Raw genomic sequence first — 16,100 nt, 5'->3', positions numbered from 1 at the left:
AGTGACCCTTGTGAGAATATTAAGCACCAACCTCCCCACCTAGACCCATACTTCATAACCACAATCCGACGCCAAAGTAACTTTGTTTCCCCCCACAAACAGCCATAACCACTTCCCTAATAATGCCCTATTGAAGACCACCAACTTTTTGAACCCCGAACCAACCCCCTCTTTTGGACTACACACCCTATTCCAAGCCACCAAACGAAATTTAAGTTTATCACCCAGCCCACGCCAAAGGAAATCTCGCTATAACTTCTCCAAACGACATGCAACCAATACCAGTATAACATGTGCCGACATGAAATATGTAGGAATGCAAGTGCTCTTTATCAATGTCAACTTCCCCTTTTTTGACAAATATTGACGCTTCCACCCCAACAACCATCGCTAAAACCGTTCCACCACCCTGCCAACCGTCAACTTATATCCCTTAAAATTATCCTCATTTGTATCCTATTGCCACTTTTTAAAGCATTCATTTTATTTTTGTTTACTACGACTTGTATCTTATTATTCCAACACAAAGTATCTTTAGATATAAAGCCTTTTTCCTTCGACTCTCCAAAGATTTCTTTTGACATTCTTTTTAATCCATTCTGCCATTGTATTTCACATGTTATTGGTACACCTTCCAAACTCCACATTATTTCTTTAAAAAATTTATTCTTAAATACTTCTCTTTTTGGTTTGACAAATTTATTTTATTTTATTTATTTTTTTTTGGGGGGGGGGGGGGAGATAAATCTAAAAAAATGTCAAATTATTCATAGTTATGTTTATTACATTTTACAATATAGAATTAACTACCAATGTATAAGCCATACTTACTATTTTATGATTAATTTCTAATTGGTTAAATATAGTTCACTTCAAATTTCCTACACATGTTAACATGCACATTGTGGTTATTGATTTATCATGGCAATATTGGCCAAGAGGCAAAACATTTCTTACTAATTAAGACCACAACGGCTTCCAAATATTTGTAGGTAAGAAACTCAAAAAGTGCTACATCATCAAACAAGAGAAATATGAGTGCAAAGCACAAACGGCACCACACGGACACATTAGTGAAGATATGAAAATTGGATCAAAGAGGAGTCTAAATATATGAAATATATATAGAAAAAATACTTATCGATATGGAGCTTAATAGCGAAGAATATGAGCTTTTTCAATTTTACAATAACACACCTCCTCAATTTTAAGCTAAAGGCTTTGAATCCTTCACTAGCACACCAAAGTTCTTGATGAAGAAGTTGTTTAGGAGCCTCCCTCATAAGATCCAAAAGAACTTTCCGCTTGACTTCATGAGGCCAGTCTCTTCGTGATATTACTCTTCTTATGCCTTTCTCTTTTAGGGCTGGAATAATTTTACCATAGAACATATCAATTGGCCGGGGAACAGGTGGGGGAACTGAATTTTTTGTACTACCAGCACCCAGCGCCTGCAGTTGTGCTAGCTGAGCACGATTCTGCCATGATTTGAAGATACTATATATATTTATAACATTATCCACCCACCGGATAAGACCAGCTCGACCGCTTATAGGGGTTACAGAATAGTAACGAATGGAAAGAGACTGGCTAGAAGTTGCACGCGACGATTGCAAAAAGCCATTTATAGCTTGCAATAACTGCATGATTCTAGCATCAAGACGCAAATCTTCTCGCCCTTTCAAAAGATACGTGTATTTCTGACCATCTGAGCCCAGTATAACAAGTTTTTTGGGTTTAGTTTTGGTTGATAAGATAGTTACTTGTTCAGTGAAAGAAGCAATTGTGACAATTCCCTGGGGAGTAGTAAGGCCACCATCAGATTCAGATATTGTGATTTGCTTCTCAAGACCAGGCATTGGAACATCAGAAGATGATAGCCGAGTCAAATTAGGTGCAACTTCTCCTAGAGATATAGATGACTTCCTCTGATAAGACGCCAATGATGCAGCAATGATATCAAATGGTCGCCAAACATCCCCTAGTGCCGCAGCCGATGCCGGAGGAGTCTTGAAGTTTAAGATGGCTGATTTAAGTTGTTCCGTATACTCCTCATTGAACCATATCTCATGAGGCGCCTCAGGTTTCCGAGAAGTAGAAGCTAAACGACGCTCTAAGGCTACAACAATGGGAGCCATCATGGCTGAGTATTTTGCAGCATTTATTTTGTTCTTCTCACTGTGACTAAGAGTAACATTCTCTGCAATACGTGCAGCATCCTCTTTCAGCAAGTTTATACGTCTCATCACATCTGGAAAATGTGTAACAAAAATAATTATGATCTGTCCATGACCCCAAAAAAAGTGATAGCTGCAACACTGAAGGGTAAAACAACAAGGCGAACAGCAAAAGGACAACATAAGTTGAGATAGTCAGCAAAGATAAGGTGGCACACAATATAATCAAAATAATGGCCCCATATAAACTGCAACACTGAGATTTACATTTATGTATATTGATAGCCTTGTATGTTCAAAGAAAAATAATTTTTTAAACTACCTATGCATACCAACCCATGATCACAAATGTTAGTAAGAATTCCAGTATAATGAAATAGAACCAGAATAATGCACAGTGCCATAAAAATGTATAAATTCCCACTTGCAATGCAAGAAAATGACATCGCACAATGACAAGCCTAGTTCAGTATATGTTTCCATGTAAGACACATCAACAAAGTGTATTTGTACACAATTTCCATCCAGATAATCATGTTGCAGTTCATGTTGTTTTGAGTTGGCGTATTAGGCAATTAAATCCATGGTTGTGTTTATTGTTGCACAGATGAAATAAGATAAAAAATCAACCTCCCACTTAGAAATACATAAATGTGTACATGCATATATAGATGCATCACAGGAACACAAAAAACGTTGAATGAAGTCTTCTAAATCAATAAGTTAAGGCTACCTGCATGAAGATCTTGTAGCGTGCTGAGCCATAGTTCCTCCCAGAGAACAGTCACATTTTCCAGCTCTTTCATGACAAGCTGGACGTCCTGAATCAGTCTTGGGTAAAGCTTACTCTGTATTTAAAAAGATGTTTGTTTAATCATCCCCAATTCCACTAGGACCAAGGAAGTTAAAGTTTGTATAATATTTAGGATAGTCAAAAGCACCACATATCCATAAAATATCCCTATCTTAAAGCAATATATAACCAAGTGCAAAATAGTTAAATGGGATGTTAAAAGAATATTATGATGTTGGAAGAGTATCAAGAGGGGTTGTTTTCTCAGTTGTTTCTCTATCAACAAACAATCCTTGGGAAATGGCTTTAGGGATATGCTATGGAGGTGGGAAGTTTTTCAAGGAGGGTGTGGAGTGCAAGTACAATTGCGAAGTTTTTTTCCTTTTTTTTTTTGTTATTGACACCGGAGTGTCCCAACTAATCCCAGGGGTGCACAAGCCCTTAGTAAGGAGTTTCCTGCAAGTGTACCACGGTTAATTCCAGGGTTTTCCCCTGATCCAATGGCCCAAAGAAATTGTTAGCACATAAGAGGTTTTGATCCCTAAACTTTGAAGGGAGCATACCCCCAAGACCCAAGGCCTTGCCACCAGGCCAACCACTTGGGGTTTACAATCGTGAAGTTTTTCAAGGAGTGTGGAGTGCAAGTACAGTTGTGAAGTGGGGGGCTGGACATCTAGAGAGGCTAGCCGTTCTTATGCGGTAGGCCTCAGGAAAGCAACTAGGAGTGGATGGTTTCACACATTTGGGCATGTTTATTTTGCATTATTAGGCATAATCGTAGGGTGAAATTTTGATGGGTGGTATGGTCAAACCCCTTCATTCAAATCCTTTCCAAAGATTTACTACATTACAGCTAACAAAGAAGCTATGGTTTAGGATAATTTGCGGATCTCAAAATCAAGTGTGGTTTGAGAACCTTCTTTTGTCAGTGAAGGAGTTCATGGACCAATTATAGCTTCATGTGCCCAGCTACTATCTATTGATTAGAAAGGTTTTGGTTCTAGTCAGAAGGCTCGCATTCTTTGAGATTGTATCATTTGAGCCATGCTTTGGGTCATTTGGTTGGAGAGAAATGCGAGAACATTCAAAGATAAGTACACTTTGGTGGACTACTTGTCCTCCTCGATCTTCTTTGTACATTACCTCTCTTTTTAATAAATTTTTGTTGTTAATAGAAACAAAAAAGTTCACGGTCAAATAATTCCATTGTAGAAGTCTGATTGGGAATCGGGGAGTCCCAACCAAAGTAGCCTTCTTTGTTTGGAGGCTTTGGATATGATTTTGACTACGGATAACCTTGCCAAGTTGCCAACAGAGGTTTCTTTTCGCCTAGTCGATGTTGTATGTGCAAGCAGGAGAAGTAGGCTGATCATCTTTTGATACATCATGACATAGCTATGTGGAGCTTACTGTTATCCATGTCTGGTGTTAGTTGGGTGATGCCACTGGCTTTGGTGCTTCAACTTCCCAAATGTTGGGAGCATGGTTGCCAAGTGAAGAGGGCATAGAAGGCTCAGAGTGTGGCTCCTTTGTGTTTATGGTGGAGCCTTTAGAGAGGGAGAAATACAAGGACCTTTGAAGAATACAGTTGGCTATGCATAGATTGGAGTTGACTTCAATCTTTTCACTTTCCATTAGAGGAATTTTGCAAGTCTTCTATTTTGTTGTTAGATATCAAAAGAAAGTTTTACTTATATTTGCCTCTTTGTACTTTTTCATTTTCTCCCCTATCATACAGTGGTGAAACCCCCCCCCCGCCCCCCCCCCCCCCCCCCCCCCCCCCGGGATCCTTTTAATACAATTTCATTCTTAGTTATCAAAAAATTTATTTTCATCTGGCCTTTTATGTCATCATTAACTGCTTACTTAGTTACTGTCAGATTTTTTATGTCAGTATGTGACAATCTTAAACTTCACACATCCAGGCTTATATTCAGAGACAGCTGTCAAGATCTTGAAAATAGGTATATATATAATGCAAATGTCTGTGTCCCCTAGGGAGCACCCCAACGGCTTAGATCACATTCCTACAATAAAGAGACTCAAGTTCAAGTCTCCTTACTTATCAAAACAATATACATATTATTGTGCAAATGTTTGTGATGCAGTGTAAAATTCTCAAGTGCTGATCAAAAAAAAAAAAAAAAACGGAGCAGTCATCTAAATCATAAATCTTGTGGCATGAAGACTTTCTGAGCAGGAGTGGGTGATCCATGGTAACTTTTATGGCAGAATTTTACATTTCAAAAACACACAACAGCTTCAAATTTAGGATCAATTAACAATCACTAATTACTAGCCAGCAATCCCAAGATTGAGTGATTGAGGTACCATTTAGAGAAACGATGGACTATGGCTGATTTAGAGGCAGAAAGAGAAGAAGAAGAAGACGAAGAAGGGAAGGGGGGGGGGGGGGGGGGGGGGGGGAGGCAAAAAAAGAAGAAGAAGAAAGAACTGGGATTCCTATCTAGATGACAATCACACTGCAGACTGTAGTTTAATGGAAAATAAGGCCGTTAGCTGAATAAAATAACCAAAAAAAAACTCTTATGTCATCTCTATTACCAGCTTCCTCCTTACTTCAGTTGCAATATTCTCTGTATTAAAATAATATTTGCAGCCCATAATTGACAACACCGATGCAAAATACCAAATCGTGTGAATAAAGCCAAAATGTTTAATTGTTTATGCCCATTGTCCTAAGGAAAACTCTATTCATACATAAAATAAAATTCATACATACAACTCCACAAGAATGACGTGGCAATTCCATTATCATAAATAAATTCATCATTCTGGTTGTTTTGTTTTTAAAGAGAATGGTTCTCATTAAGCCACATCATTCTATATGAAAATTCTGATTACTCTTTTTTTGTATATAATTACTTGTCCTAAATAAAAAGGGCTGAAATTTTCAATTGTGAATGTCAAAGCAAATTGAAGATCTAAGACCAGAATCAAACACTTTAATAGGAAAAGGTTGCATTACCAAACAAGCTTGTATATGCTGAAGCTCCTCTGAAGGTTCCTGTTCACAAGCATTTACATCAACAAGGGTTGGGTACACAATAGACCAAGGAGATAGCTTCGCAAGCATCACTAGTAAGCCCTCCAACAGTTTTCGAACCACTTGTTCAGGATGAGAACTTAACCGAGCAAAGAGTTGGGGTGTAATTTCCTTCAAAAGTACAAACTATTCAGAATGTCCTCAAATTATTTTAGCTTAACATAAAAATTTAATAATCAGTATCTCACCTGCCATGGCAACAATGGAGCTGTAGAAAGAGCAGGTTCAAGGGTCTCTTTCAACTCCACTCCGTAGTTGAGAAGAATGTTTAAGACATATAATGTAGCCCTCAGGGTGTAACTGACAGTCTTTTGATTTAAAGCTTCGCAAAAAGAGGCAGCTAACTGCCCATCAGAATGTTTGGAAGACGAATATGAAAGGTAATGCACGAAAGCTTGAGCTGCATGCCCGAATAGAGAAACCCTTCTCCTCCTCAAAGACCCCCAAACATCAACTAGATCATCAACTGAGGACAATACTGCAGATTCTTCAATGCCAACATTTGCACATAGAAAGCATTTCTGTAACTGAGAAGTCAGCATTGCAGAAAGGCAGTCGCCGCTAGAACTTTCTGCGCCCAGCACTCCAGCTGCAGATTCAATTATATTCACTGCTTGCTGCACCAAAACCTTCGCATAGTTGTCGTTGCCCAAATTTTCAGAAGAATCAAGCTGAAAGTTATCCTCTTCCCCTTCCTCATTCAAATCTTCTGAATTACTCCTTTTCTGAAGAAGCTGCAAAACAATATGTTTAACTTTTAATAGCTCTTCTTCAGTTAATTTAAATCTATCAGGTAGAACTTCTGGAGCGAGAATGGAAGAAAAAGAGCACGAATAAAGGACAGTCTCATTGGGTACAGAGAGAGAAGCTTTGGCTTGATTATAACACCACGAGCCATAAGAAATCCATGACTTGCCCAAGGAGGGGCAGAGACGAGAGGACAACTTTGTAGCTGTACCCACAAGTTCCTCAACAATAACACCCACATTTGGTTTAGAGCTTAAGTTATCATCACTGAAACCACTTGCCCTTTTGCCAAGAGAAGAAATATCAGTTATGCTGAAATCCGCCAGCATCTTGAGGACAACATTCTCCAAATGCATATCAGAATAATCCCTTCTCAACCAATCTGAAAGTTTCAGGCATGCCTTCGCAGTCAAAACATTGACATCAGCATCAGAAACTACAGATGAAGAAACCATACAAGGACGCAAAAATGACCAAAGATTTGTGAAAGCATCTTCAAGCCTGTTTTCAGCATGCATCAAAAGGATGCCCTCATAGTGCAAATTTGTCATTAGGAAATCACGGTACCTCCCTTCAGAGCAAGATAGTGCATGATCCCTGACATAATTATTAAGACGGTTTGCCAACACTAGGTTTTTTTGCTTACGGGCTAAACTTAATAAATTCTTAGAGAGCTTTAGAGTCACCAGTGAAGTTGGAAGGATTGTTCGATAAAGCCGGTGAACTTTCAACCACATGTTACAATCTTGATGAACTGGGTTGATTGGAGAATGCAGTACTTGGGTATATGAACTCAATAATGACTGAAGTTGTTTGTCTTGGTTGCCTGTAAGCTTGCAACTTTCTTCAAATGCAGAGATGCAGTGCAACTGGGTGGCATATGCTGCAGCCTCCGCCAACCCATCAAGTGGCAAAACAGATAATGCTTCCTCCAGCATTGACTTTGACTTCTGTATTTCATGTGATACCTTCTCTACCTTCCCCTCTATTTGAAGAAGCATTGCCTGCAAAAGCATCTGCTCACTCCTTTGCAAGGCCAATTTAGGATCAAGTGTGAGTTCACTGCTACTTTTAGGTGTCAAATCCAGGCATGACCATGCTGCCTGAAAATCACCCTCATCAAAGCGGGCCAAAGCATGAATTGCATTTATTTCATTTCCAGTTGTAGTTAGTGCACCAGAGTAACTCTTCCCAGCATGCTTAGCACGAAGTGTTTGCAGCTCCAATAGCCAAGACTCTAACGATTTCCAATCAGAAACTGCAGCATAACTCTCAATGATGCGAGCAATAGCAAACTGCACACCATCAGAACCCATAGAACTGAGAGACTCCTCCAGTTGTAACAAATGAGTAAAGTGAGCAGCAGACTTTTCATACTGGCCTTCTGCCTGATAAACAAGTCCAGTGATCCACGAAAAAGGTCCCAGGTTCTCACCATTACTCAAACTATGGTTCTCATCTGTCAGCAAGGAAGAAAATGTCAGAGTAACCCATTTTTGTAGGCCAATCAAAGCCTCCGATTCATGACTTTTACACAAAGCCAATGCCATGTGTCGTAGAACCCTCAAGATATCTTCAGAAAATCTGCCCTTGATATTATGGAGATTGTCAGCCACCTGAGCCCTAGGCTTGTCATTCAAAGCTGAAACCACAAGATTTCTAAGCTCCTGCAAACGCAAAGTACAGTAATGGATTGTAGCATGATGACATTGCAGTGCCAATCCAGCATTCATCATTGGCTCACATATGCGAGAAAACCACTCCTCACAGACTTTTCTGTTGGCACGAAAGAACAAGGAGCTCTGCCGTGAAGTACATGGCAAAACAGCAGATCCTTCGTATGCATTATATACATTTTTCTTCAGGGCCTCAACAAAATCCAATAATAACCTCATTGGTAACAAGTGAGCATAAGAAGAACCTATAATATTTAAGTTTCCATCACTTTGCTCAGTATCAAGCTGTAGTACATGTGCAATGTCCAAAAGCATGCGCTCCAATGCTGCAAAAGTTTGGGTGGGCCCACCAAGGTTGGTACGAAGGCGTGTAGTAATACAGTATCTTGCCGCTTCATGTATAGCCCACCATGCACCAGCAAGGATATTTACTGAACAAATTCTTTCAAGGATATCTTCCCCTACTTTAATATCCAACCCTACATCATTCACAATGCTGTTTCCTGTTTCCTCTAGTTGAGTCAAAGACAAGCCCTTTGAACTCCGGCAGGTATGAATAAGCCGTTGGATCCAAGAAGAAAGAGGCACTTTCCATCTTTGTGAAATGAAACTCAAGATGGAAACAAGCTGTTGTGAATGCAGTTGCTGAGGGAGTTGCTTGAGAGCAAATACTTGACTCCAGTGCAAGTTACAACTATTACCTAACCTAAGAATACTAGGCCTGTAAGTGTTAGCTGTTCCACAGTCATATAGACCACATGTGTAAATTGTAATGGGCAACACATGGGAAAGCATCCTTACAAATGCATTTTTTATATCACCATCTGGATCACCAAGTTTTTCGAGGACGACTTCACTAATGGCGTAGAAGTGCGTAGGATTTATAAGTTTTGCCTGCAGAAGCTGCTCTAAAACTGATGCAACATGAGATCTCACCTTTGGGTCTCTATCAGATGCAGCATCCAATACTGAGAAAACCAAATTCCCAACAACACCAACAAACCCAAATTCATCACAAGGATCATTTGCTGCATTCATGCTCTCATATATATCAATGACACCCTCGCAGAATTTATAGATCCATTGTAAGGCTTCTACTTTGACCGCCAAAGGGGATGAAATGTGAAGAGCTTTGACAAGGAGAAAACTGTACTTCTGCAAATGTTCAAAAATCAAAACTGGAAATCCATCATTCATAGTGTCATCCTTTGGGAGTTTTTCACTTGCCGTATTCAAAGAACCTTTCCTGCTAATTTGCTTCCTCGTGGACCACTTATTTAAAAATTCAAACATGGTTAGCTGGTCCAATGTCTTGAGAACATTAGCTTGCAACTCCACAAAAGCCTGAATAGGTAAGTCAAAAGGATTCAATTTCTCAACAATAAAGGAGGCCAGTCTTTCTGACCTCTTAAGGCACAAAGCATCAAGTTCTGCCCGGGCAATCAAACTGTTACCCCCACCCACAGACGCACAGCTTAATAGAACTTTCAAATCAAATTTAATCAGCACAAACAACTCAGGCTTAGAATAAATTTTAAGACCAATCGCACTATTGACCTTGTCTCTGTTACATGAGGTTTGTTCGAGCATGCCCTTTAACAACTCCAGTTCTTCAACCAAGGAAGTCACTGCTTGTTCAACAACTTCGTTCTTCCCATGTTGGAGTAAGAAAATATAAGTAGCAGCAGAACTTCCCGTGACTAGGTGGTTTGGATGCAAACGCAGTTGAGATATAGGCAAATCAAATTGCAATATCTTATGTACAGATGATGGGAGCAGGCCAAGTTTTTGCAGAGATAATAATTGAAGGTTAGTTTTAAGAACCCCATGAACCTGAAAAGATGTAATCCTCCCAGCCCCTGCATGTTGATTGAGATTATCCATTGCTAAGCTTTGGAACAAGACATCAACTGCAAGGGGGTAAAAGGTTGAAAACCTCTCGCTTAGAATTTCTGCCAAAAGAGTCAGGCACCTCCAGGAATCCACAATCCATCTTGACCACCCAAATTTCCTCCCAACCATGGATAAGCATCCCAACAACAAAGGAATCATTTTGCTAAGAGGTTCAATTATTTGTTCAAGTAAATGCATCTCTAGCAAACCAGAAGCTGTCGACTGCAAAACTGTACAAAAACACGACAGCAAAGCAAGCAATCTCTGAAATTGTTGTGGGGTGCCAGGACTTCCATCCTGGAGCAATACATCCATGTCACCCAAGAACTTTGACAACAATCCCAAAGAGAACTGCAGACTATTCACCCAATGTTTCTGAAACTGCAAGAAGCTATCCATAATAACACGTCTATCTGACTCAGCAAGGTCAGGTACCATTGCCCACCCAAGAAGCAGATCGACAATGTCAACAAAATGGGGTTGAAAGCATCTAAAAAATTTCAAGGATATCAGAGTTAAAACACCCAAAAGCTGGTGCAGTAAACTCAAGGAGGTTCTCTCATCCTCAAGAAGTTCTTGACAGGCTTTAAGAATTGGCAACGCATATCTTTCAATTGCACCAACATCTCCAACATTAAGAAACTCACGGAAAGCTTCCAGTGCCAATTCTGTTTTCCCATTTCCAGTACCGACATTTGTAAGCAACGGCAGTGCCCAACTAATGAACCGGTCAACCAAACTGCCCAATATCACATTGTTTTGCCTTCCATTTGATGATATAAGTATTGAACACAGCACAGAACACAAAGCCCCATATGCTGTAGCTGCTGCCTGACACACTGAGTATGATCTAAGCCATGGTTTCACCAAAAGAAAAAGAAAAGAACGAAAGCGTTAATAAGACGAAAAGCATTCCTCAATTGACCCGCTACCCAAGATTGGATAATACAAAATCCAGACGTGTAAGTTTTCTAATTGATATGACTTCATGTATCAATTTGTTCCCCTAAATTACCTTTTGAATTCAACTATTGTAAGTGGTATGTCAAGAGAAATTTAAAGGTGTAAAGTAATGGCATATCTTAAAAAATATGATCAAAATCCTGTGAAAGAAGTCAAAGTCCAAACATAGTGCAGCGATAAACCCATCCTTTCTAGTCCAATTAACAAGTAAAAACTTATTAAGAAGTTGTTTTTTAGATCAAATGACCCTTGGACAATACAGCATCCAATGGTGCAATTTTTTCTAATTGAAATTAGTTCATGTAACATTGTGTTTGGATCATGAATTTAGATATAGAATTGGAAAGCGAAAGGGAAAGGGAAATGGAAAAATTAGCTTATATTTTATTCACATTTCCCTCTCACTTCCGAAATCTCCATTCAAATCCATGATCCAAACACAACATGAAGAATTCAACTATTGTAACTGGTGCAACAAGAGCAATTCAAAGGTGAAAAAACAATGATATATTTTGCAAAAATTTGATCAAAAAACTGTGAGTAAAGTCAAATTCGAAACTCAGTGCAGCGATTTTGGGTTGAAACCAACAGCATTTTTAGTCAAATTAACAAGCAAGCACTTGCTAAGAAATCTTTTTGAGATCAAATGACCCGCTACATAAGACTGGACAGTTCGGAATCCAATTGCGTAAGCTTTTCGAATATGTATCAATTTCTTAGCCCCTAAATTACCTTTGGAATTCAACTAGCAACAGGAAATTAATGGTGTATTTTGCAAAAAAAAAAAATATAATCAAAATCCATTTAATAAAGTCAAAATTGCAAATTTGCGTTGAAATCAAGGGAGGGTTGGATTACGTACTTGTCGGAGAGAAGTTGAGAGAAGCCCTGGGAGAGGAAAGAAGCGGAGTGAGTGACGAGAAGTGAGTTCGGAGGGTAAAGAATGGCGCGGTGGAGAGAGTTGATGGCGGCGAGGCAAGAGGACTCGTCTCCTTCGGCGGAGGCGGAGGCGGTGGAGGAAGACGATGTAGAATCGCCGCCGCCGCCTCGAGCGACGGTGAGCAAAGCGACTAGCTGCTGTTGTTGGTGGTGGAGTCCTTGCATGATTATAGTTATAGCTCCCCAAGTTGTGGCTTTGCATCTCCCTCTTTCATATTCCCTCCTTTTCTCCCCGTATAAACATTCTTATTGTTCACTGCTTCTACTGCTGCTTTTCTGCGCCTTACCTTACCTGTTGTTATTCGTTTTCGCTGTGTATATTAGGAACTCATCCTTCACTGGCAAGCCAACCCACACAACATGGTTTACTTTATGGGAGATTTCACCAATATAGTGGGCTTGTGATTTCAGATAGATCTTTTTTTGTTTTTTTTTTTTTTTTAATCTATTAGATGTGTAATGACTTATTTCCTCGTTAAGTGTTATATTTGGACGATTACATTTAATATATATATATATATTTAAAATTTTTTAAGTATGTCAGTGTTGTATTATAGTGATACATTTGAAAAAAAATAATAAAAAGTGCGCTATATAAGAGTATTATATTGGAGGAGTTTTTTAATGTGTTAAGTTGGAGGAGTGTTACGTTCATGAAAAGTATATTAAAATTTTTTTTAATATAGTATGTTACGTTGGAGTGTACGTTGGAGAAATTTTTCAGTGTGTTACGTTTGTAGAAAGTATATTAAGGAGTTTTTTAGTGTAATGTGTTACGTTGGAGGAGTTTTTCAGTATGTTACATTATTAGAGTGTTATATTTAGAAAAAAGTATATTAAGAAGCCTTTTAATGTATTACGTTAGAGTGTTATGTTGGAAGAGTCTTTTAGAATGTTATATTGGAGGAGTGTCACGTTTTTAAAAGTACATTAAGAAAATTTTTAATATATTACGTTGTTATATTGGAATGACAGAAACGTGATATGGCGTCCCTCAATGAGAAAGGATTATTGAGTAGAAATGTTTACCAAATCATACCAAAATTTAAAATAGAATCTCACGGTAAAATTATCAAAATAAACAAGACCTATCAGTAGACATGGGACTATTTGAAGTAACTAATTCCCATATGGGACTTCCTAATAATTTTTCCTTACTTTATTTATTTCTAATATTGCAAAAGAGTCCATGTTTGGCAACTTTATGTTTCAGCCTAAAAATAAAAAAGAAAAATATTTGAGACTCTCAAAAAGTTCTCACAATGATATGGTTATGAAAAATGATTGAGAGCACTAAAAATAGTGTTCTAATAGCACCACTAATGATGTGGCAGTGGGCCCTACCCACTGCCTATGCTCTTTTTTTTTTGGCATTCCCAATGTATTAGTGCTATTGGTGGTCTTTTTTTTTAGTGGTATGAATCTTTGTTGATGTGATAATATGTCAACTTGTGATTTGTTACACAGGCATTGTTTGGGAAGTGGGTTTGGGTGAGTTTGTATAGCCACAAAAAATAAAATAGGCTTTTTAGCTCTAATAAGACAAAAAATCACATATAATCCATAATCGTTATATTCTTTCTCTCACAAAAAAGTTAAAAACTCTTCTTAAATCAAACTTTTTAGCCCCAGGCTAAAATAATCAAAAAAGCCAAAAAGTTAAAAAGTCAACCTACTTCCTAAACCAAGCCTCAATGGAAATGGAAACATTGTTGTGCTAAATGCACAGTAGCGACTGTTGTGCCTCAATTTGAGGTGTATTATGAGTTTATTTTTATGATCTAAACCGTTTATTTTGTAGGGTTTGTTGAGTACTTCATGTCTACCAAAATTCATATTAATTGGATATTAATAACTATATGATCGATAATCAAAAAAATAAATAATAAGTTTTTCTTTTGAGAAATAGCATAAAAAAATATACAATTCGATCATATAGTTATTGATATCCGATTAATATATTTTTAGGAGGTATGAAGTACTTAACAAATCCTACAAAACAAACGGTTCAGATTATAAAAATAAGTTTTTAATACACTTCAAATTGAGACACAATAGTGACCCCATTTCCTTACTCAATCAAAAAAATCATTAAAAAAGTTAGTGAAAACTAATAAATTATACAAAAAAAAGTCAAAGATTCGATTTCTCTTAATTTTTTACCGTTTTTTAGTAAAAAAATTAAAAAGTCATCACAAAACATACTAGTTTTTTTACTTCAAATTTTAGTTAAAAAGTCAAAAAATTACTAAAATAATATATTCCCAAACGAGTATAAATCAATTGTACTTAAAATGCAAAAAAATAATTATAATAATTGCAAAATGATAGAAATCTACACTTTAAGGCCTCATTTGTTAATATTTTCCGTTTTTATTTTCCGTTTTTAAAGTACTGAAAACTCATTTTTGTTTAATTTTTTTTTTATAAAAGCTGAAATAGAAAACATGTTTGGCTGTACCAATTTGTTGTAAAAAAATTAAAAATGAAAACACGAAAACGTGTTTGGTAATTCAAATTTTATTTATTTTCATTATATAATTTGCATAATTTTATGAAGTAGAGATATAAAAAATGCCATCTATAATAACATTGATGTTGCCGTTTCTATATTAAAATATTATATTTAAACTAAGTAATAACTATTACTTCCTAGAATAACAGTTAAGACCAAGTGCCAATCATCAGGGACTAATTGAGTTGTTTTGATATAAAAATAATAATTAAAGTAGTTTAAAAATAATAGATTTTAAAAACATTAAAAATAAAATTAACAAAACATCAAATAAATAAAATAAAATAAAAAATATCTCAGGATTTTGAATCCACCACTAACCTAATAATTAGGGGTTATTGTATTAATTTTCAAAAAATCATTAATTTTGATAAAATGATATAAATTGATCGAAAATATATCGTCAAGAGAATTTGTATATTAAAACTAGAAAATCACGCAACATCTTCGCTTAGCACGGATCGTCACTATTAAACTAAACTAACTATGATTAATGCACGACCCGTCTTACTAGGTATGACTTATTTAATAATTTTAATACATAGTAGTGAAAATAATTGTATAACATTATTTGAATACTCCTTCCGTCCCAAAATAATGGTCCCTTTTGGGGAATTCAACTTTTTTTGATAATACAATTATTGCATTTGAAAAAAGTTGATTTTCCAAAATTGTCCTTTTGATAGTACATTTTTTGGGAATATCAATGTCATAATTGTACTTTTTATATTGTTTATTAATTTAAAAGAAGGACAAAATAGGAAATTTATATTATTTTTGTACTTGATTTTTGAAGAGGTACTAATATTTTGGGACAATGAAAAATGGAATAAGGGACTAATATTTTGGGACGGAGGGAGTAAAACATTTATTGCTCAAAAATATTTGAAAGTTATACAATTTATTCAAATCAAATCAAAAAGCACCGTTTGAGAAGATGAGTTTGTGGCTTTTTTGGCTATTTTAGCCACAAAAGACAAAATATGCTACTTTAGCTACAACAAATAAAATATCACATGCAATCCATAATCATTACACTTTTCTCTCACAAAAAAAGTCAAAAAATCAAAAAATCCTTCCCAAACCAAACTTTTTAGCCCAAACTAAAATAGCTAAAAAAGTAAAAAGCTAAAAAACTAACTCACTTCCCAAATGACACCTAAAAATACTAAATACCATAAACCCTAATTACTTGATCAAAATTTCATCTCTATCCTCAAAAAAAAAAAAAATTTAATTCTTAACGCTCATGTATCTACCACACTCTAATATATACAAATTACACTACCCCACTTTTCCTTTCTTCTCTTTCTTCTCCATGGGCTTCCTT

The 16,100-nt window shown here is 36.8% G+C and overlaps 1 protein-coding gene across 1 annotated transcript in view; it reads right to left on the bottom strand.

Annotated features, from left to right (window-relative positions):
- LOC114313078 (uncharacterized) overlaps positions 1 to 12,713 on the bottom strand; it is a 31,730-nt gene extending 19,017 nt beyond the window's left edge. Inside the window, exons 1-5 of the mRNA XM_028259413.2 lie at positions 12,179 to 12,713; positions 6,226 to 11,203; positions 5,960 to 6,148; positions 2,911 to 3,025; positions 1,198 to 2,251 (exon numbers count right to left, since the gene is read on the bottom strand). Of these exons, the coding sequence (XP_028115214.2) occupies positions 1,198 to 2,251; positions 2,911 to 3,025; positions 5,960 to 6,148; positions 6,226 to 11,203; positions 12,179 to 12,420 (6,578 nt within the window). The 5' untranslated portion in view covers positions 12,421 to 12,713. The remainder of the gene's footprint in view (positions 1 to 1,197; positions 2,252 to 2,910; positions 3,026 to 5,959; positions 6,149 to 6,225; positions 11,204 to 12,178) is intronic.
- Between the last annotated feature and the right edge of the window lie 3,387 nt (positions 12,714 to 16,100).

The sequence above is a fragment of the Camellia sinensis genome, chromosome 3, assembly GCF_055761805.1.
Source record: "Camellia sinensis isolate YWXY chromosome 3, ASM5576180v1, whole genome shotgun sequence".
Lineage (NCBI taxonomy): Eukaryota > Viridiplantae > Streptophyta > Magnoliopsida > Ericales > Theaceae > Camellia > Camellia sinensis.
This window is presented reverse-complemented; position numbering and strand designations above follow the sequence as displayed.